At 33.4% G+C, this 23,529-nt stretch overlaps 1 protein-coding gene across 5 annotated transcripts in view; it reads right to left on the minus strand.

Annotated features, from left to right (window-relative positions):
* The window catches only part of CHIC2 (cysteine rich hydrophobic domain 2), a 60,769-nt gene that overhangs the window by 13,647 nt on the left and 23,593 nt on the right, over window positions 1-23,529 (minus strand). For 4 of the 5 annotated variants that reach the window (XM_077848034.1, XM_077848038.1, XM_077848037.1 and 1 more), the window contains exons 4-5: window positions 3,796-3,852; window positions 3,570-3,629 (exon numbers count right to left, since the gene is read on the minus strand). In XM_077848034.1, the coding sequence (XP_077704160.1) occupies window positions 3,570-3,629; window positions 3,796-3,852 (117 nt within the window). Of the gene's footprint in view, window positions 1-3,569; window positions 3,630-3,795; window positions 3,853-8,586; window positions 10,363-10,463; window positions 10,555-10,922; window positions 11,695-23,529 lie in introns of those variants that run through there. The other variant, XM_077848035.1, reaches the window with a different exon arrangement.

Genomic DNA, 23,529 nt, shown 5'->3' on the forward strand with positions numbered 1-23,529 from the left:
TTGAGAACCGACTATATACCAAGCGTCTCATACACTATGGATCTATTTAACCATAACAACTTCTCTATGAGGCAAGTATTATCACTCTCATTTTACAGATGAGGAAACTGATGATTCAAGTAAGTGTAACACCATGTACTGTGGAGTCAACCTGAACAAATGACTACCTTACCTCGCCCTTTCTACTAGAGCACAATGTGGTTACAACCAACCCAGTATTTATTTCTCCTGCCTTCCTCGTTTTTATCTCACTCAATTCTATAGGTCTTTAGGTTCTAGATTTGTTCTCAATTTACCCTACCAGGTTATGTAATCTCTTGATAAAGGGACCTATAGCTCTTTAATTTTTTAAAAAAAGCTTTTTTCTTCTTAGGTCAGCAAAATTAGAAATTAAATTTGCTCCAAAGGAACTTTTACTAGGAAACTGAAGGAAAACCAGTAAAAACAAAACACAGTAACACAGAAAAACACAAGTTGACCAAAGCTAATTTTTATTCCAAACTTGAGCTACCTTAAACGACAATCAATTCTTTCCCTTGTTCCAACTCTGTATGAAATTGATGCTAAACAAAACATTATTTGAACAGCTTCCAACTTTGGTGAATTCCTCATTTTTCTTTCAGAAACTTGTCCTGATATAACCTCCAGGTTTGGACACTCTTCTACATTTAGCCAAATGGGCCAGAAACTTTTGTTTTCACTCTTCAATTCTCCTGACTTTTGATCTGCCTCAATAAAGAAGGCTCTCCTACACGCAGCTCAAAAATATTTCTCTATTTGGTTATTTGGTTATCCTGTACTAAGCTTTAGGTACCACCCTTTGCCACTCTTCTGACCTGGTATTTGCTGACAAGATGTTCACTAGCTTCCTGTCTAGCTTTTTATTTGAGCGAGATTTCCCTGTTTCTCAGTTTCCTCATATAAGAAAATAAAGGGACTGGACTAGATGACAAAATTCAATGCAGCTCTAAAATTTGATGATTAAACTATCTGATTTGATGTTTAAACTACTTATGAGTTAACATTCAATAAACACTTCTATAATTTCAAACATGTCCTCATCAGAGATAGTTTTTATAATTTCAGGTCTTAGGTATAGGGAATTACATTTTACAGTATTTACTACATAATGCAAAATAATTAGGCTACTTTTAACTGTATTTGAATTATCATTAGTTTTTTTTATCATTAGTTTTTAAAGACTATATCCTACAGCCTCTTTTCCTTCAGAAGTCACACAGACACTGCCACTTGTCTTATTTCTTCTAAATCATACTGTTCTACTGTATTTGAAAAAAAGAAAAGTTGGTATTTTTTCTAGATTGTCCCCAGTATTCAAAACATAATCAAGGAGAATTATTTTCCTTTAACTGACAAATGATATTTCTGTGAGTTAAAGAAAAGTTAAGGTCAAAGAGAAACATGTGGTAAAAAAAGGACCCAATTCATTAGAAAAATAAAGCACTCTCTTCTTACTATTTTGCTATCTCAACTTTTGAATGGGGAGATATTTTTGTTTTGTTTTGTTTTGTTTTAAAGATTTTATTTATTTATTCATGAGACAGACAGAGAGAGGCAGAGACACGGGCAGAGGGAGAAACAGGCTCCATGCAGGGAGCCCGACATGGGACTCAATCCCGGGTCTCCAGGATCATGCCCTGGGCCGAAGGCAGATGCTCAACCACTGAGCTACCCGGGCTGCCCGAATAGGGAGATTTTGAAATTATGTTATTCCCGCATGCAATGTATCACAAATATACATACTCTGAGAAAATTTAGAAAAAATACATTTTTGCAGCAATTTTTATATATTTTTCCTTTAAAAACAATTTGTATTTTTAAGTAATCTCTACACCCAACATGGAGCTCGACCCCACAACCTGAAGATCAACAGATCACATGATCCACTGACTGAGCCAGCCGGCACTCCTATATTTTTCTTTTTGACAGCTCTTCTGGGTATCTTCTATGATGGTGTATACTAAATAAAATGGTTTTAGGAAAAGAGTTTATCTAAATATTCATGACAAGTTAAACTATTTTGCAAACAAAATACATAGTTCAGAATATTTTGGATGGTTAGTAAATTATTTTATTTTAATAAAAGATAAAAGAATGTCATAAAAATAAACATGAATATTTGCATTTTATGAATGAATGATGTTCTTATAGCTGTATCTGGAAATAAGAGCACTGGAAATAGCTTTCAAGCTTTCCTTTCCAACGTAAATTCAGAAATGGATTAGTATTGGGGTTTATAAATATAGCAGGTATTTTCTTCACAAAATCCTTTAAATCATCCCTCCCTGCAAAATATAAACTCTCTTACCATCTATGATGAAAGCACAAGACTAGAATTTTCATAGGTCAATCTCAAAACAAGTTATTTGAATATGCTTTTTTTAAATAAAAAAAGTTATCAACTATCTTTCTCATCATCATAAATTAATGTTTGATATAATAGATAATGATAAAATCTACATTCTTTGATTCACTGAATAGAACTATTCTATGAAAAAAGAGACATTTTTAAGATGTCTTTTATCTTCAAGGCTAGAAATGGGATTTGACTGTATGATAATGAAAGAAAGGGAAAAGGCTACAGAGAAAAATGATTTTATGATAATTTCCAACTATTTAAGTACTGTTTTAATCAATCTCTTGTTCAGACACACATGCACACACATACATATACTATCTATGATAGCTATATTGTTTCAGAGAATAGACAAAATCTGCCAGAAGTGTGCCTGGTACTTCACAAAGACTATGACTTTCATTTTCAACAATTAACTCTTCCGCAGATCTTTTTCTTTTAACATAATAACCTTTCCATATTTAAAATAAAACACCCAAGCTCAAGAGAGAATATATAAAAATTCATGATTTTCTACAGTATTCTGAACTTCTCAAAAGGAGGAAAATTGTTCAAGTAAATCAAAGAGTCAGTAAATTAAATCTCATACCGAATAAATACTAAAATTCATTGTATACATGTGCCAATTAGATATCTTTTAAAGAATACAGGATGAGCAACATCTCATCTCCTGCTTTACTTTTAGGATAATTCTTCTTTACAAAACGATATTCTTATAACATTTTGAAAGATTCTTTAAAGGCCACTGAGGTATGGGCAGTTAAAATCTATAAAGGCTAAAGGTTTCTTAAGCTCCAACGGCTTGGCTGAAAGGTTTTCTTCCATACTTGGAAACTTGATTAGCATTATATAAAAAAGCCATATCTGACTTGCTGCGTAACCAAAGTTGTGGTTATTCTTTATACAGCATCTAAAATTTCACACTCCATCAACACATGTTCAGGCTATTTTATCTTGGCAATTAATTTATTATTTTTCAGAACAGAGTGAAGCCTTGTTTTCAAGTCATTCATAACTTTATAAATCAGTCTTGCACATGAAACCATGCATCTGTGAACCGTAGAAAATCCTTGCGCTCAGGAGATTAAGCTCCTGACACCTTTGCTGATTAATAATCATGGAAAGAATAAGATCAGAAGCAAAATAAATGATCATTTAATAGAGAAACTCACAAAACAGCCCTTTAACTTACATATTCCATCATGTTATTCGTTTCACATTTCCTTTTGCTCAGTCTCCAGTGCAAGCACAGCTAGACAAGTAGGAGAGTAAAAGAAGAAAAATGAGCTCTATTTTATTGCAGCACACAGACTAACCCATTTGTCCACCTTTCATATTTTTAGTTCAACAAAAGCATCTGTTTCCATACTGTGCAATTCAGACCCCAACAGTACGAAGCTGCTCCCTGTGGTACTCACCTTGTGGTATAACCTATTGTTTTCCCATTCTAATAACTTCTCAATCGATCTTCGTGTCTGGAAGACAAATGAGAAAAAAGTTTACTCTTGACTGGTTTTAGAAAAACTTTGTTATGCAGCTGTTTTTTGTGTGAAAAGGAGAGACGTAGAAGACAGTGACTGAGTGAGTACATGGTGGTCTATAATACTTTCAACATTTTAGTACTAAATAGTAACCTGAAGAGAAACAGTACTCTATTTCAATAAAGATATGGTTTTATTCTTTAGTACTGTATCTTTTTTTCAACTGTTTCAAACTTATTGGCCTCTCATATGAAACTATTAAAGTCTTCTAAAAGGCTAATGTCAAAAAAATAAACAGTGTCATCTACCAAGTGATATGAATTTTAGTCTCCATTTCTTTCAAAACTACTTCTGCAATACTTAAGCAATGATAAAAGTTCCTCCATATATGTTTTAAAACAAGTTATTTAAATATTAGTTCATAAAATACAAATGACTTTAGGGTAAATTCAAAAAGAAAGTAATTAAAAATAATAAATAAATAAATAAATCAGCTATCAAAACAGATTCTCACATCATACTTAAAAAATAATACCCAATTTAAAAGCTAGCTTATTAATTATTCCACAGATAAAGATTTTCAAACAGGCAAAATACTGTATATAAACCAACAGAAATGATACTAAAGTCAAACTCCTGTTAAAGGAATCAACTGAGAAGTTTATGTTTAAGTTCACTGGATTTTTGCAGTATCTATCAAGCAGCATAAAATGTGTCTTGCCTGGAAGTATGAATAAAGGAGAGGATAATTCATGATGCCAGGTGTTAGGATGAGACTGACACAGCTGCAGGTGCAAAAGGGACAGTGTTGCCCCAAGAATCAACTGCAACTTGGTGCAGCTGCAGCTTCCTTGCAAGGGAAGGAAAAAAGCATCTACCACCATTAACATGTATAACTAAATGAGTACTAATAATCAAATATGAAAATCTGCATGTCAAGCAAGGATGAGTGAGGTGAAAAAGTGTTAAGATCAAGCCGGTTTTGAATAGTTTAATGTTATATAATAAATGGTTATTATTTAAAGTATCTACTGTAGTCTAAATTACCATATTACCTTTTAGCATGTAGTACATACTAAAGATACACTAGTCACATAGGTGCCAATTATAATTCATAACTACCAATGAATTACCGACTATTACCATTTTCCAAGCTTATGTCATAAAAATCAGAAATTCACCTAACTCTGAGCAATAATATGCCAATGACTAATTTATTATATTACTTTTTTTGAAGTTTTTTTTGGCAAGAATTTTAAAGGAAAAAAGTGCCCTTGTTAACAATGATCAGCAGACCTCACTTGTTTCTTTGTAAAGATAGCCTTTTAGAGGCAGCTCTCCTTTTAAATGAAAATAGGGCAGCAGTTATGGTCACACTTTTTGTTAATTTAGTTGCCAGTCAGCCCCAAATCAAAAGAAAATAAGGCTGCAGAGTGTAATTAACATTCAGTTCAGTCGTTTTGTCCCTTGTCTAGCCCCCAAGCTTTGTTAAAATTGCCATCTGAATGCTGAAGGCTGTAGGGAAATCGATTTGATTCTAATCGCACCATGAAAAGAACATGATCTAACTGCTTTCAGCCCTCCGTAAATCTGTACTAGGTCTTTAGCACAATGCAACTTCCAATTTAAAAAGCACTGAATGTCTCGTCAATGACTTTGTGAAGAAAAAAGAACAAGGAGCAGACATAAAAATTCCAATAGTTGTTTAAGCATTAAAGTTCATTTGCATCACAGCGAACCTGAAAAGGGCTGACCTCTCAAACCGCCTCTCAGGTCTATGAAGTTGTAGCCTTGACAAGCTCACATTGACAGAGCTCATTGACTCTGAAAGGCTACTCTATCAATGGTGAAAAATGGCAATAGGTTCTACTCTGAGCAGGCATCTGCCTGCCCACCCGCTGCTAAACCAATGGCAAAACCGATTCAAAACCTGAATCTACCTTGTAATCTTCCTTTCTAGGACTTTTTAATAATAGATTAAGATTACTATACAATTTGAGGTTTTACTTTTACTGATGTTTAAAAAGGAGGGTGGAGAATGAAAGAACTAGGATGGGGAGAACAAGCTATCCAAGTCCATGCTTTTATATCAATGTATAAAAAGTAAAAGCTTAACATTACATTCAGCAAATATCCATATACTCAAAGAAAAAATTACCATCATATTTCATCACAAATTTAAACCTATGCTATATTATAATAAGAACAGATCTCATTAGGGATGGATCTCATGATGTATATAACATACGAAATCTATTTAGATACTTGAAAATAGTTACTTTAAATAACCTAAGTCAACTAAACAGTTTTTGGATAAAAGGTAATTACTACAAAGTATAAACCTGAAATTCCAAAATATTTATGTATGAATTCTGAATTTACTCTTTGCCTCTAATTAAGAGTTTAATGATAGGGTTTGGTATAATAATTGTATCTTACAATATTTAAGAACTCAAAACCAAACAAACCCTGATATGCCGTATTCTAAATAGGCATCTAAATATAAAATATTTCTACATACTTGACAGTCTACAGAAAAAGCTGTGAATTAGCAGCATCTAATCTTGTGATAAGACTTCTTTCCTGCTTGACAGGTGAAAAAAAGCACTTGCACGTGCAGCTTAATTAATCATTGCACTTGACATCTCAATGATTTACAGTGAGGAGCAGGTGAGAACATACAAAACCAGAAAGGAACCCTTGATCTAAGTGGAACATTTCTAGGACACTAAGGTGACAAGTATATAGATTCTAGCAGTCATTTTAAAAAGGAAAGAAAGAAAGAAAGAAAGAAAAAGAAAAAGAGAAAGAAAGACAGAAAGAAAGAAACTGTGCCACAAATTATTTGTTAGTAACAACAAAAGCTCAAATTAAATGGAAAAAAAGCTTTAACTACCAAGAATGTTTAATACTCTGCATTATTTTAGCTAAAAAAATCAAAATATATTTTCAAGCTTACATACAATATTAATTTAGCAAATGCTGAAAAAATATATGACATCTTAGCATTTATAAAAGCTATTTAAAAGCCTTCAAGAATGAAAAAAGTACCTTATAATTACAGTCATCTAAAAATAAAAGTTAGTTTATATCCACAGAGTTGTTAGATGGCTATTTCTAAAGAAATATAAGATTCAACACTGCCAAACTCTATTACTACTAGACATGCAAACCTAACCACATAAAAATCTGTTCTTGTTTTTTAAAAACCTGTATCAATCACCAAATTCAATATAAATTAAAGCAAACTAATATGCATCAGAAAAAATTAGTATGTATAGGGCCTGTCAACACAAAACACCAAGAAAATCATCTTGCAGTATTCTAGGCCAGTGGATTTCTAAAAATAAGTCATCTTAATTTTCTTAAAAGAATTTGGTGCTTGTGAAAAGCACCAGATTGATAGTCATGGGAACTAAAAATCTTCTATTTAACTGAAAAGAACAGGGGAAAGGGCAGTGCAGGCTTCAGTGCAAGCTTCCCTACAGTGGGCCTTAATCCTTTTCAGTGTTCACACCCTGGGGGTGAGAGGACAGGTTAGTGGTTCTTTACCAATGAATCTTCAGTCCCAAAGCATAAGATGATGAACAAGAAATCTAATTTTATCATAGAGTCTTAATTAAAAGGACCAAGACCACCAACTCACACCATGCAAGCAAAACAAGTTTTTAAGAGAATAATTTCATGCCATTAACCTGCTCTGGACAGACTCAAGAATCTGATGTGGACCCCCACCTATCTTCCTTATCACAGAGCTCATTTTTTATTTTTTTTCACATATTTCTCTATTTCAACATCTTGCTAATAACTATATTTTTCTCACAGGTGAACTAATTCCAATATAGCCATTTGGCAATGTTAAAGTAAAAAATAAGACAGATTCAAAAACATTTCAATTTCTAAGTTAAACTCAGCTAATAAACAGACGTTTAAGCAATAGTAATAATAGAAGGATATAAATTTTGGCTCCATTTCTATTGCTTTTGATTCCTTTTAATTTTTTGACAGAATTGGGAATAAGTGAAAACATGAAAACTTTATAGATGTAAAATGGCCTGGGTAATTCACAAAATGGCTAATTAAATAATAATAAAAAACTTACATTAGGCATGACATGTTCCTATCAACTTCCAAAGAGGCCTCCAAAGTAAGCTTACAAGAGGAAAATACCTATAGAGCACCTAGAAATAGTTAAGTTAGGGACTTGAAAATTAGTTTCCTGAAAATTCATATTTGAGTTATTATGAAGCATTTTTTTTCCATTTTTTCCTAAATATCACTACTTTCTAAGGAATAAATTACTATTCTCTATTAGCAAATTACATACCATTAGATATAAATAAGTCATTCAGGGCAGTAAGGAATCATTTAGAAAACCCTGAGTGTATTACTCCCCTACTTTTTACCACTATTACTTAATAGTACAGTCATCACCAATGTTTCATTTATCACAGTCAATTGTTTGAAACGTGGTTTTTCAAAAAGTGGTTTTCTAGAAGTTGCTAATAAAATTAATGGAAATCTCATGAATTTTAAAGTACTTTAAAGCCAAAGGAAAAAATGTTAAATGTGGAAGCTGTAACAAAATTTCTCTGAAATTTTCCCAAGGAAATGGCATTCTTATCAGTCTTTAAAACATAAAGATGCTAAAATATGTTAACAAGATGTATAAATAGAATATCTCACTAATACTAATAACTATAAAAGTTCAGCTATTTCAACTTAGAATTTATTTGAATGAAATTTATTCATAACATCACAATGTCAAAGAGCAATTTCAAATGCTCAATTTCTTTTTTAAAACAAGTTTTAATTTTAAACTCCTGAATTTATAATGCATTAATAAGCTTTAACTAGAACAATGCTTTGAATATATGCATAATCTTTTTTTAAGTATTTTCAAGGAAGAACTATACTTTCTTTTGACATCTGTACAAATTCAAATTGCTAAAACAAGTGACACAAAAATGTTTTCAGTTAGAAGTCATTAGAAGGAAACCATATAAAATTTAAATGAATTATTTTAACGAGAAAATTACATGATTCACCTCCATTTCTTCTGGATTAATAAAGTCATATTGTGGTGATGTGCAGAAAACTAAATGGCATATCTCAGTACTGTGACGCATGAAAAATCTGGATTCAGCAAAAAGACAAACTAGGATCTGATCAGACTCCTCAAAAGGATGTTTAAATAAATTCCCTTCCTGTACTTCAAGGCTCCTTTTAAAAATTTTCATGTGAACATTAATTTTTTTAAATAATCTAGATAAACTAAAATATCCACCGAAGTATCATTACAACAACTCTCTTAGTACTATTTGTTAAAAGTAATATTTTGAGATGGAGATAAACTAAGCAACTGCAGATATTTTATGTATCAAAACTATAACTAATCTTAAATAAGTCATGCTTAAATAAAAATTTATCAATAGTTTATGACCAAAACTAGTGGTTCTTAACTTTTTTAGGTTACTCCACTTGGTGAATGATGAAAAAGGTACATATGCATAAATATATAAAATGTTGCACATAATTTTAAGGGAATTATCCACTAACCCCTGATAACATTTCAGTAAATAATAACATCTCAAAAATGAAAACTGCATTCATTGTGGATCCATTATACTCGAATAAAGATTTTTAAAAACTAAAATTGAGTTTTAACTGACATCAGAAGATCAGAAAAATTGTTCATAAGATAAATGAATTTCACTAAGCTAATATAATCAAAAGTATTATTATCAGGGATTTTTAAGAACCATGTATTTACACAAGAATGAAACACTGGTTAGGACCAACAGGTAAAGGGGGGAAAAATCACTTGCTAAGTGATTATAATGGATAACTGGAGAAACAAAAAGGGGTAAGGAATAGTATCTATTGATCATCACTTTAAGACTGACCCCAATGCTAGGTGTCTTCCCTTTGTTACGTTATTTAATCTTCAAAAGCATCTATAAGGCATCTTATATTACTTTCATTTTACATATGAAAACTACAGCTTAAAGGGGTTAAGAAACTTAAAGCTGCACTAGAAACAGAGCTAGGATGTGAAACCAGGATTGTATGGCCTTCGATATAATGCTCTTTCCACTATACATCAGAGCTATGAGTTTGTAAAGAATCTGTAACTTGTCAAATAACACATCTATGACACGCAAAAAGTATCTAACCCACTAATGACGCTATTGGCCTTGCCCATCCAACTTACTCTAAAACTATATTTTCCACCTCTGATACTTTGTGATTCTAAGGTCTGGGAAAACCCATTCCACTCTACTCTTTAGTCTCAATGAGAGTCATCCAAAATGTATTTTATTTTTTATACCTTTCCTCATGCAATTAAACATGACTTGAGGTATATTTCTATTTTACACATTAAGTGCACAGACTTACAAAATCTAAATGGTTTGCCCAAGGTTGTATCACCATTAAGGGGAATGACAGGACTCAAGCTCAAATCTCCAAACTTTGGATCAGCAACTATATTTCTGCTTGCATCTGAATTTCATAAAATTTCAAATAAAAAAACGTTAAAAAACAAGATAAAAACAACCATCTAATTCTTTTCCTTCAATCATGCAAAGAACAGAATTATTTACATCAAGCAAAAGTAGTTGAAGACTTTTACTTCTGAGTAGCTGTTGTAGCTGGTGTTAAGCCAATACTCCACTATCAACAGATACGGATAAACTGAAGAAGAAAAAAAAAAACCCATCATTTTTAAAACATCAGAGAATTCTGAAAACAACACAGAATAGATGAAATAAAATCCAAGGAAGAAAAGAGCCCTTCCAAAATCATTTCATGATTACAGGTCATTTTCTTTATTTGTTGATTCTAGGGGTGAGCTGAAGATCAAGCTTGGCAACAACCAGTGGGACTCAACTGCGGGGAAAGGGAAATCAACAAAACTTTTTCAGGTTGTTCATGCTGGCTCAATGGATTGGAAATTAGATGTACCCTAAAATGCAAAGCCAGTTCTCCCCCAAGAGATATTATTGAGTTTTGGGGCAGCATGAGAAGGTCGGAGACAAAGCCAGAAAGGCAGAGAAAATTACAGTCTCCCAGGGCTCAGGAGACAAAATTCTGCTGGAAGGAGAAGGATCTACAGGATCCTGGGGTCCTGTAATAGAGTCCCACATCAGGCTCCCCACAGTGAGTCTGTTGCTTCTCCCTCTGCCTATGTCTCTGCCTCTCTCTCTCCCTCAGTCTGTGTCTCTCACGAATAATCTTTAAAAATTAATTAACTAACTATGGTTAATATGTTCAGTAAAATAAAAGGAAAAGATGGACAAGTACGAGTGAAAAGAACATGATTTCGAAGAGAACTGGACTCTCAAAAACATCAAATGGACATTCTAAAATTAAAAAACACAATGTCTGAAATTAAGAACTCACTGGATGTTAACAGCAGACTGGACACTGAAGAAGATAGGCAAAGCAAATTTTTCTAAAAACCACACCAACATTAGGTTCTAAATATTCAAAGAGAACTAAATGTCAGCCAGTTCTTGGCAAAAATACATTTTCTAAGTTGTCTAATACATCTTTCTTTAAAGTCCTAGTGCTACTTCTGCATGTTTAATGCTTAAAATCTATACTTTGAGTATCTTCATTTATGATGAGAATTTAGTGACATGTTTTTATTGCAATTAAAAAATTATTGGGATCTGGGTGGCTCAGGAGGTGAAGTGTCTGCCCTCAGCTTAGGTCATGATCTCAGGGTCCTGGGATCGAGCCCCATGTCAGGCTCCCTACTGAGTGGAAAGTCGGCTTCTCCCTCTGCCCCCCTTCTTCATGCTTGCATGCTCTCTCTGTAAGAAATAAAATCTAAAAAAAAAAAAAAAAAAAAAAAAAATTTCAGTACTGTTCACCCTAATGGCCATAGTATGTTTACTTTATGTAAGAATCAGTTTTCTAAGTTTCAAGCCTCAAGTGTTCTTTAAAATGAAATAACTAATAAGTATATTTCTCATTATGTCAAATGTTTTACATGCTTTTCCAAAGCTATTGAAGTAACATTTCAAAGGGGTTACATCTGTTTCTTTATCCCGCACTTTACAACATGGGAGATACTGAGGAAGGGGCAACAAACTACAGACAACACCTACAGTTGGACAAAGAAAACCCAACTCTTGAGAGTCTCTGTCCTGCCTATGTTGCATTAACTCATTACATGGCACTCTGAATCTCTCAAAGAGTAAAATATATGTTTCAAGGAAAGATATAATTTTAGGGAGTATTTAAAAAATACTTTACCAGAAATCAAATATACCTACTGGTTAGTGAGAATATCATAAATAATTTTTTAAAGACACATATGTTGATTTTTATTTGTTTTTATTTTTTTATTTGTTTTTATAAAAGTAAAATAGAACCAAAAGTACTCTATCAACTCTTAGTTGTCCAACTGGAACTCTGTATAAAATCTGATTAAAATGTACTTTTCTCCTGTGTCCACTTTATCTGTTTTACAGCCTTCTTCCTTAACTGTGACTCTGTATCTTCAAGAAATACAAATTTATTTAAATATTAGGAAAAAAATTAATTAGAAAGATAAATTTGCTGAAAAACTAAAGTATTAAAAAAAAACTAAAGTATTATAAAAGCTAATATAAAATGCTTGAACATTATTACCATTTATAAATCAACCAGATAAACTATCCTAACTTGTGGAATAACAATCTTTTAAGTCCTTTCAAACCTCTAAAATCTCCCTGCTTCTAGGTATAAAATCAAATTATAATAAGTAATTTTTAAAAGCTTGATTTTGTATCCTTATTGGAGAATGGGTGAGGGGGAGGAAGTCATGAGATTTGGAGCTGTACGCCTGGGATTCTAATTGTGCCTTAGCCTTAAGATTGTGGGGCTTCCAACAGATTACTTAACTTCTAAGCCTCAGTTTTCTCATCCTTAAAGTAGGAATAGCATGAGCATCTACTCTTGGAATTTGGGGAAAATTAAATGGCATGGTGCAAGTAAACTGATTAAGTGATCTTGGCATATAGCAAACATTCAATAATTATTAGATGTTATAATATTTACCATACAGGACTGTTGTAAAGATTAAAGAGGATGTATAAGTTTTATAATATATGTATATATCAAATCATGCTGTACACCTGAAATTTATACAGCATGCCAATTATATATCAAAGCTGGATAAAAAAGAAAATGTATGGAATAGATCTTAAGTTAAATTTTTTTTAAAGATTTTATTTATTTCTTCATGAAAGAGGGAGAGACAGAGAGAGAGAGACACAGAGAGAGAGGGAGGGAGAGGGAGAGGGAGAGGGAGAGGGAGAGGGAGAGGGAGAGAAGGGCAGAGACACAAGCAGAGGGAGAAGCAGGCCCCATGCAGGGAGCCCAACGCGGGACTCAATCCTGGGTCTCCAGGATCACATCCTGGGCCGAAGGCAGGCGCTAAACCGCTGAGCCACCCTGGCTGCCCTTAAGTTAAATGTTTTTATCATACATACACACAAAAGGAGGAGGTAAGGGGAAAATTATTAGAGGTAATGGTCAGTTCATGGTATTGTTTATGGTAGTTTCACAGGTGTATACTTAGCTCCAATTTATCAAGTTACATTGATATGTACATACATTAATATGTACAGCTTTTTTTGTATGTCAATCATACTTCAATAAAAAAGGAGATGTGATGTATATGAATGATGTATATGAAATGAATGAATGATGTATATGAAATGCTCTGACAACAGCAAGTGTACAATATAAGTTTCCCCAGCTATCCAAGAGTGTTCTTTTTTCTTTTTAGAGAGAGTGTATATATAAGCCGGAACGGGGGGGATGGGTGCAGAGGGAGGGAGAGAATCTTAAGCAGACTCCAGGCTTACCACAGAGCCCAACATGGGGCTCGATTTCATGACCCTGAGATCATGACCTAAGCTGAAACCAAGAGTCAGACACAACCAACTGAGCCAGCCAGGCACCCCTATCCAAGAGTATTCTTAGTGAAAACTTTCATAAACTGAAATAGCATAAAGAAGCAATTACCATAATTTATACAGAAAAATTTCTGAGCCTTCCTAGACCCAAAAAATAACCTCTTAGGCTTTACTGATACCCTATGATGTATCTTGCTAACAAATGTCCAAAATAAATAAGAGACAAAACACAGATGTTCACAGACACAGTTCAAAATCTGGCAGCTTGATGCTGAGGTGTTGAGTATGTAGCTCCTGGGGAAGGAGCTTGGTGAGGCCACCCTTGCTGCTCAGGACACACACTGCCTCTATAATAGCTGGGGGCAAAACAAACACTAAACACTATTTTTGCTTTTTGCCTTTCTTCCTGAAGCGAAAATCCTCTTTAGATTTTCTTCAATTAGCAAAAACAGGTACTAATATAGATCTTTTGTAAACTGAAATGTATGTCATAATGTGAACTTCCAAAAAGCAGGAGATACCTGTAATTATTTCTCATCATTTGTTCCTTGGAGTCCATTATTCCATTACAGATCACCATGGATTTTATATCTTAGCAAAATATTTTCAGCTATGGGGATGCCTGGGTGGCTCAGAGGTTTAGCGCCTGCCTTTTGGCCCAGGGCGTGATCCTGGGGTCCCAGGATCAAGTCCCGCGTTGGGCTCCCAGCATGGAGCCTGCTTCTCCCTCCTTCTGTGTCTCTGCCTCTCTCTCTCTCTCTCTCTGTCTGTCATAAATAAATAAATAAATCTTTTAAAAAATATTTTTAGTTATGTAAATATCAGGAATTTAGCAATTTGGAAAGACTTATATTATAAACCAAACATTAATATCTTAAATTACATTTAAAAGGGGGTAAAGGTCAAATATCTAATACAATATGAAAGATTTTAAAAAATATAACAGGATGTCTCTCATTTAAATATATAAATGTGTAATTCAAGCTTGTTTCTCCTGGTTTATAGGACAGAAATTTCTGTAAATTATATTTTATATTGCTACATCTATCACAGTATATTAAACAGCATTAAACTTTCCTGTACAACAAAGATCAGTTTCCTGAAAAACCTCTGTAATAAGGGCATATAAAGTCAGGACAAAAAAGGATACCAAAGACTAAGAGCATTACTGACCACATAAAAGCCCTTATATTTGTTATATTTACAGAAACAAAGCAAATTAAATAGCATTCTAAAAAAGACAAAAAAAAAAAAAAAGGTTAGCATTGATTTTCTACATCTTCAATTAATAATAATGGCTGCCATAAAAACATATTTCATTCATCATCTTTTGTTCACTAGAAGCTTTTCAGGATTTCCCTTTAGCAAAATTTCATTAAGATACTTTTAAGGGGATCCCTGGGTGGCGCAGCGGTTTAGCGCCTGCCTTTGGCCCAGGGCGCGATCCTGAAGACCCAGGATCGAATCCCACGTCGGGCTCCTGGTGCATGGAGCCTGCTTCTCCCTCTGCCTGTGTCTCTGCCTCTCTCTCTCTCTCTCTCTGTGTGACTATCATAAATAAATAAAAATTTAAAAAAAAAAAAAAAGATACTTTTAAGTTTGGGGGTGCCTAGGTGGCTCAGTCAGAAAAGCACACAACTCTTGATCTCAGGGTCATATGTTCAAGCACCACATTGGGTATAGCAATTACCAAAAAAATAAATAACTAAACTTTAAAAAGAAATAGATGCTTTTAAGTTTATTTTGCTTTGTTTCATTATCTGCAATATCTTAAAAGCATTTTTGTTTATCTAATTCTTCATCCAAATGTTCAAGGCCATTTTCATTTTATGATTCAGTTACCAACTACAAACACTCAAATTCCAAACACAGAGTAAATTAGAAGTCTAAAAGTTGTGGGTAACTTTCAATACTGTCAGTATAACTGAATAAGTATATTTCAAATTCTTCCCATATACAAATATTTGTAGCTACCCCCAGGTTGACCTTCCCTTGAATTTAAGTCTTACAAGACCACATTCTCACTCAAAAACTCTACTTCTGACCTATCCCATTTGAATTTTCAACTCCTACAACATCCCAAGAAAAGTAACTTACAATTACTAGATAACTAAACTGAGGTTAGAGAAAAGATATCCAAAAGTAAATCTAAGCATACTAAATTTAAAGAGAAATGCACTTAGATTGGATACAGACCCTTTTCATCAAAGTTTCAAAAACTAAACAGCAATTATCTTTAAAAAATAAAACAAAACTTGGGGTTCCTGGCTGGTTCAGTCAGTGGAGCGTGCAACTCTTGATCTTGGAATTGTGAGTTTGGGTCCCACATTGGGTGTAAAGATTACTTAAAAGAAAAACAAACTCAGAGAAGCGACACACACACACACACACACACACACACACACAAAAGCTTGTATGAAAATTCTTACTAAATGTTAATTCTTTAGATTTGAAATAAAAATCAACATTGAAAACTTAAAGCTTAGAAATACAAATTTTTTTACGGCCGGACACAGCTCAATATTCTAAGGATTATAGATTTTCAGAGCTGTAAAGTACCTGAGAAGTCAGTTACCCTCTCTTTTTCTTATATTAAAAGAAAAAGAAGGGGGCACCTGGGTGGCCCAGTCAGTTAAGCATCTGCCTTCGGCTCAGGTCATGATCCCAGGGTCCTGGGATAGAGTCCCATGCTGGACTCTGTTGGGCAGAGCTGTTTCTCCCTCTCCTCTGCCCCTTTGCCTGCTGCTCCCCCTGCTTGTGCACACGCGTGCTCTCTGTCAAATAAATAAAATCTTTTTTTTTAAAAAAAAAAGGATAATGGCTGAGCATAAACAAAGTCTATAAAGTCACTAAAGTTGGGATAGGATATATATTTATTTACAAAATCTCAGAAGATTAAAACTAATAGTTACTTCAATATGAAAGACAAATCAAAACAAAAATATTGTAATACAACATACAGTAAAATTACAAAACTTGTTTCCCCAAAAAATCAGCACATACAAGTCATAAAGATTTCACTCACTTGGACATCAATTTTCTAAACTATAATACTACAATTAAGACACAATCAAAAAGCAAAGTATAAACAAATATATAAATAAAAATAAGCTTTTGCAAAGAAAATGTCATAAAATCTATTTAATGAAGCTGAAGCATTTTATTCACTTGGAAGCTCCGCAGGCACTTACAAAGAACCTACTAAAAGGCTGAAGCTTCTTGTTTTATGGTCTTCCAAGTACTTATCACTATTTGTAATCACATCATTGGTTTTTGTCTATCTTTTAAGTCCACAAGAGAAACCACACAGCCTCTAAATAGTATCTAAATAGTGTCTAAAACAGTACCAAGCCCATAATGTGGTTTCAGAAATATTAGTTGAATTAATGAATAAATAATTTCCAGAGAATGGTACACTAGCAGCATAAAGAAATGGCAGCTGAAATCTGCATTTTCATTAGACAAATATGCTCTTTTCCCAACAGTATTGACCTAATAAGTCATTTTAAGCATTTTCTATTAAAACAAATATATGTTATATAACAGAATGAAAAGTTCAAATGCATATTTGAGAGGTAAGACAAGACTTCAAATACATTTTGTGATTACAGGTGAACATTTCACATTTCTAGGCCCTAAAGATACATATTTATTGTCTTTGTTGTTAGAGGTACTTTATGAAAAATATGACAAATACTTACAAACTTAAACTACCTCTGTACTCACCCAACTGTCCAAGCAGACTACATGCTCTCTGAGTAGAGCATGAATATACATCTTTCTATCCCCATCATATGCAGCACAGTACTTACTTACTCTATAAAGTCCCCCAAATATCTGAAAGCTAATTAAATACTTCTAAATAATGCATTGGTCACAGAATAAATCAAATGAGGAATAGAGAAGTAAAATGAACTGAATGAAAATTAAAAACACAACATATCAAACTTTGCACAATACAACTAAAGTAGTATTCAGGAAGGAAATTTATAATATTAAGAACCAGAAAAATAAAATAAAATAAATAAAAAAATAAAGAACCAGAAAAGTTTCAGACTAATGACTTGTTTCTACCTTAAGAAACTAGAAGAAAAAAATTGAACTCAAAGTGAGAAGACATAATAATAGTCAAACTAAAAACCAATGCAATATAAAACATAAAATCAATAGAAACAGTCAATGAAATCAAAAGCTGGTCTCTGAGAAGATTAATAAAATTGATAAGCCTCCAGCTAACTGGCCAGGAAAAAAAAAAGAGAGAGAGACAATGAATAAATTAACAATTTCAGGAATGAGAAAAGTAATGATCTCCAAAGATTTTACAAATGTTAAAAAGGGGGCAGCCCAAGTGGCTTTGCAGTTTAATGCTGCCTTCAGCCCAGGGCCTGATCCTGGAGACTTGGGATCAAGTCCCACATCAGGCTCCCTGCATGGAGCCTGTTTCTCCCTCTGCCTGTCTGTCTGTCTGTCTCTCTCTCTCTCTCTGTCTCTCAGGAATAAATAAATAAAATCTTTTTTAAAAATGTTAAAAAGGTAATTAGTAAATATTATGCCAATTATAAACAACTAAGATAAAATGGACAAATTCTTTGAGAAACAGAAAACTATAAAGCTCAACCAAGATAAAATGGATGAGCTAAAAGTCCCATATTTTAAAAAATTGAATTTGTAGTTTAAACTCTTCCAACTAAAAACTTCCAAAATTTAAGGATGAAACAAATGCATACTTTGCACAAACTCTTTTGGGAAAATGAAGAAGAGAGAATACTTTCCAACTCATTTTATGAGGCTATCATTACCCTGATGCTAAAATCAGGTATTACAAGAAACAAAGACTACAGAAAAATATCCCTCATAAACATAGATGTAAAAATTCTCTTTTTAAAAATTTTATTTATTTATTTATTTCAAGTAAGCTCCATACCCAATGTGGGGCTTGAACTCACGACCTTGAAACCAAGAGTTGCACACTCTACCAATTGGGCCAGCCAGGCGCCCCTAGATATAAAATTTCTAAACAAAGTTATATTCTATTAAACACGACAAAAATATAAAAATAGACACAACCAACCAAGTGGCTTTCACTCCAGGAATGCAAGGTTGGTTTAACATCAATCAATGTAATTCAACATATTTCTAATCTAAAAGAAAACCCATACAACCATTTCTAAAGGAGAAGAAAAGGCATTTGACAAAATCCAACATGTATTCCTGATAAAAACTTTCTGCAAACTAGTCAAAAAAAACTTCCTCAAGCTGGTAAAAAAAACATTTACAAAAATCCTACAATTGGAGTACCTGGGTGGCTGAGTCAGTTAAATGTCTGCCTTCAGCTCAGGTCATGATCTCAGGGTCCTGAGATCAAGCCAAATGGGACTCCCTGCTCATCAGGGAGTCTGCTTCATCCTCTCCCTCTGCTCCTCCCTCTGCTTGTGCATGCACACACACTCTCTCTCTCTCTCCCACTCAAATAAATAAGATCTTTAAAAAAATTTTTTTTAAACCCTATAATTAAGACGATAAGAAATGAAGAAAGTGTATATTCATTTCTCCTAAGTCAGGAGCAAAACAAGGATACCTGTTTTCACTACTTCTAATCAATATTTTTCTGGAGATTCTAGTCAACTAGTGCAGTAAGGAAAAGCAACAAAAAGCATCCTTATTACAAAGAAAAGTAATATTGTCTTCATTGCAGATGATATGACCATCTATAAAGACATTCAATACTCTACAAATGAATCAACCGAATAGGTGAGTTTAGCAAAACTATACCCTAGCATGAAAAAAATAAATGATTGAAATTTTAAAAATATTTACTACATACACAATTCCAGACTTCAAATTATATTACAAAGCCATAGTGATCAAGGTAGTATGGTACTGACTCAAAACTGACACATTGATCAAGGTAACAGAAGAGAATATTGAGAAATAAACCCACAATTACATGGTGAATTAATCTTCAGCAAAGAAGAAAATAATACACAGTGAAAAAAGTCTCTTTAATAAATGGTGGGAAAACTGGATAGCTACATGCAAAAGAATGAAACTGGACCACTTTCTTCCATCATACACAAAAATATAAACTCGAAATGGATTAGAGACCTAAATTATAAGACCTAAAACCATAAAAATCATAGAAGAGAGCACAAGCAGTAATTTCACTGACACTGGCCATAGCAACATTTTTCTACATACATTTTCTGATGCAAGGGAAATAAAAACAAAAATAAACTATTAGGACGACATCAACACAAAAACTTTCTGCACAGTGAAGGAAACAATCAACAAAACTAATAGGCAACATACTGAATGGGAGAAGATATTTGCAAATGATATATCCAATAAAGAGTTACTATCCAAAATATATTTAAAAGTGTATAAAACTCAATACCCAAAAAAATAATCCAATTAAAAAGTAGGCAGAAGACATGAACAGATGTTTCTCCAAAGAAGACATACATATAGCCAACAGACCCATGAAAAGATGTTCATCATCACTTATCATCATGGAAATGCAAATCAAAACTATAATGATATATCCCCTCACACCTGTCAGAATGGCTAAAATAAAAAACTTAACAAGTGTTGGTGAGGATATGGAAAAAAAAGAAACCGTCATGCACTGTTGGTGGGAATACAAACCTGTGCAGCCACTGTGGAAAACAGTCTGGGTCCCACAAAAAAGTTACATATAGAACTGCCGTATGATCCAATAATCACACTACTGGGTATTTGCCCAAAAAAATATACCAAAACACTACAGTTTACTGTACCCCTATGTTTACTGCAACATTATTTACAATAGCCAAATTACGGAAGTAGCCCAAATGTCCATCAATAAAGGGATAAAGAAAATATGGTATTCTCTCTCTCTCTCTCTCTCTCTCTCACACACACACACACATACACAAAATGGAATATTAGTCATAAAAAAAGAACAAAATCTTGCCATTTGCAACACGGATGGAGCTAGAGTATATAATGCTAAGCAAAATAAATCAGAGAAAGACAAATATCACATGATTTCACTCATATGTAGAATTTAAGAGGCAAAACAAAGGAGCAAAGGCAAAAATAAAAAGACAGAGAGAGAGAAACCAAGAAATAGACTCTTTACTACAACAACAAATTGGTGGTTACCAGAGGATAGGTGGTTTGGAGGTTGGGTGAAATAGGTGATGGAGATTAAAGAGTACACTTAACATGATGAGCACTGAGCACATGCAGAATTGGCAAATCACTATATTGTATACATGAAACTAACCCTGACTTTCGTCAATGTACAATGGCAATTTAATGAGGAGAAAAGTCTTTTCAACAAATACTGCGAGTCACCGCCATATGCAAAAAAATGAACTCTGATCAGTCTTTTATATAAAAATTGGCTTAAAATGGGTCATAGATCTGAAAGTAAAATGCAGAACAGATCATAAAAGAAGAAGTCTGGAACCTTGGTTTAGGCAAAGAATCCTTATATATAATACCAAATACATAATCCACTTTTTTACATAATCCATTTTTTAAAAATTGAAATTAGGCTTCATCAAAATCAAAAACTTCTGCTCTGCCAAAAACATTAAGAGAATGAAAAGACAAGCTACAAACTGGAAAAATATATTTGGTTACATACTTGACAAGAGACTTATATTCAGAACATGTATAAAGAACTCTCAAAACTCAGCAATAAAAAGTAACTATTTAAAAATGACCAAAATATTTGAATAAACACTAACAGAGGTTTTACAAATGGCAAATAAGTGCATCAAAAGGTGCTTGATACCATTCGTTATGAGGGTAATGTGAATTTAAACCAGAATAAGATGCCACATCTATCAGAATGACTAAAATTTCTTAAAGTCTTGGCAAAGATACTGAACAACTGGCACTCTCATATATTGTTGGCTGGAATGTAAAATGGTACAGCCACTTTGGAAAATGATTTGGAAGTTTCCTATAAAATTAACTATATGCTTACTATAGGATCCAGCAACTTGACTCCTAAAAGTAAAAACTTATGTTCACAGAAAACATGCCAGTGAACATTAAAAGCATCTTTATTCAAAATCACCAAAAACTGGAAAACAACCAATGTCCTTCAGTTAGTGAGTAAACAAATTGTGACACATCCATACAATGGAATATTACTCAGCAAAACAACCCCCCAAAACAAAAAACTATTGACTCATGCAACAAAATAAATGAATCTCAAATGCACTAGCTAAATGATAAAAGTCCGATTCAAAAGGCTACATATACTGTTTAATTCCATTTATTAACATGCTAGAAAAGGCAAAACTGTAGGGATGGCAAACAGACCAGTGGTTGTCAGGGTTTAAGAGCTGAAAAGAATATGACTACAAAGGGACAACACAAGGAAGGTTTTTTTGGAGAGAATTATATCTTGGTTGCAGTGATAGTTACACAACTCTATACATTTTTCAAAAATCATAAAACTATACATCAAAAAGAGTGAATTTTGCTGTATACTAAATAATTTTCAAAAAATAGGTTATGGCAATTTTTTTAAAAAAGGAAAGGCAATTTGGAAGGAATAGTAATAATAATAATGATTAAAAATAATGTCTCACGGGCAGCCAGGGTGGCTCAGCAGTTTAGCACCGCCTTCAGCCCAAGGTGTGATCCTGGAGACCCAGGACTGAGTACCATGTCAGGCTCCCTGCATGAAGCCTCCTTCTCCCTCTTCCTGAGTCTCTGCCTCTCTCTCTCTCTCCCCCTCTCTCTCCCTCTCTCCCTCTCTCTCTGTGTTTCTCATGAATAAATAAAATCTTTAAAAAACAAAAAAACCAATGTCTCCAGAACGAGGTCAGTTCATAAAAAGGGGCTCAGTTGGAGATGGATTTCCAAATCAAGGCAAAAATCTAGTTGCCCAAATTATTGAATAATGTCATAAAGGTAAAAATGCTGAGCTGCCTATGAAGTATGCCTTTGGTCCTGATTTATCTCACAAATCTACGACAATTCTAACCATATTCCACATCACAAATGAAGACAAAGGGAAGGCTCAAAGCTAACAATCAGGCAGGACTTTAGCCTTTACTTATACTAGTACATCTTAATCAGGGGTTCTTAACATGGAATACCTAGATAGAATTCTAGGAATCCACAAAAGTGGATGAAACAAAAATTCATCTTTATTTTCACTAATCTCTAACTGAAATGTGATATAGTCTTCTTAGTTTATGAATGTATGTAAATAACTGTGTAGACTAAACAGGACCTGTAACTCTATAACTCAGAAATCAGATTTTTCCCATCATATCGTATTACCGTAGATTCTCTCCTATCTTATTTTGGTATGCATTAACAAACATTTATAAATAATATATCTGAGGAGTTTTAGTACTTTGATAACTTTATTTCACATAATTAGTTTCCTTTATAATCTTGTGTATTTCATTTCATACATTTAAAATACATTAAATCTCTTAAAATACAGATAAAGCATTATTCTAAAAGAGGGTTCATAGGCTTCCCCAGAACACCAAAGGACCCATGAGAACTATCCCTGCTCTGAATTATCCTGCTCCCATCATACACAGCACCACTTTTTTCAGGTCTCTAACACCTTCATACATGCATGAAGTATCACTCTCTCCATGGATATATAATAGTTTACACCCAAGACAGAGAAATGCACAATTGTTTTTTTTTTTTTAGCAGTAATCATATTTGTTTGTACTCACTAAATGGTAAAGTCCATATAAAATTAAATCATATACATACAAAGAGAAAC

This window comes from Canis aureus, chromosome 14 (genome assembly GCF_053574225.1).
Source record: "Canis aureus isolate CA01 chromosome 14, VMU_Caureus_v.1.0, whole genome shotgun sequence".
In the NCBI taxonomy this organism is placed as follows: domain Eukaryota; kingdom Metazoa; phylum Chordata; class Mammalia; order Carnivora; family Canidae; genus Canis; species Canis aureus.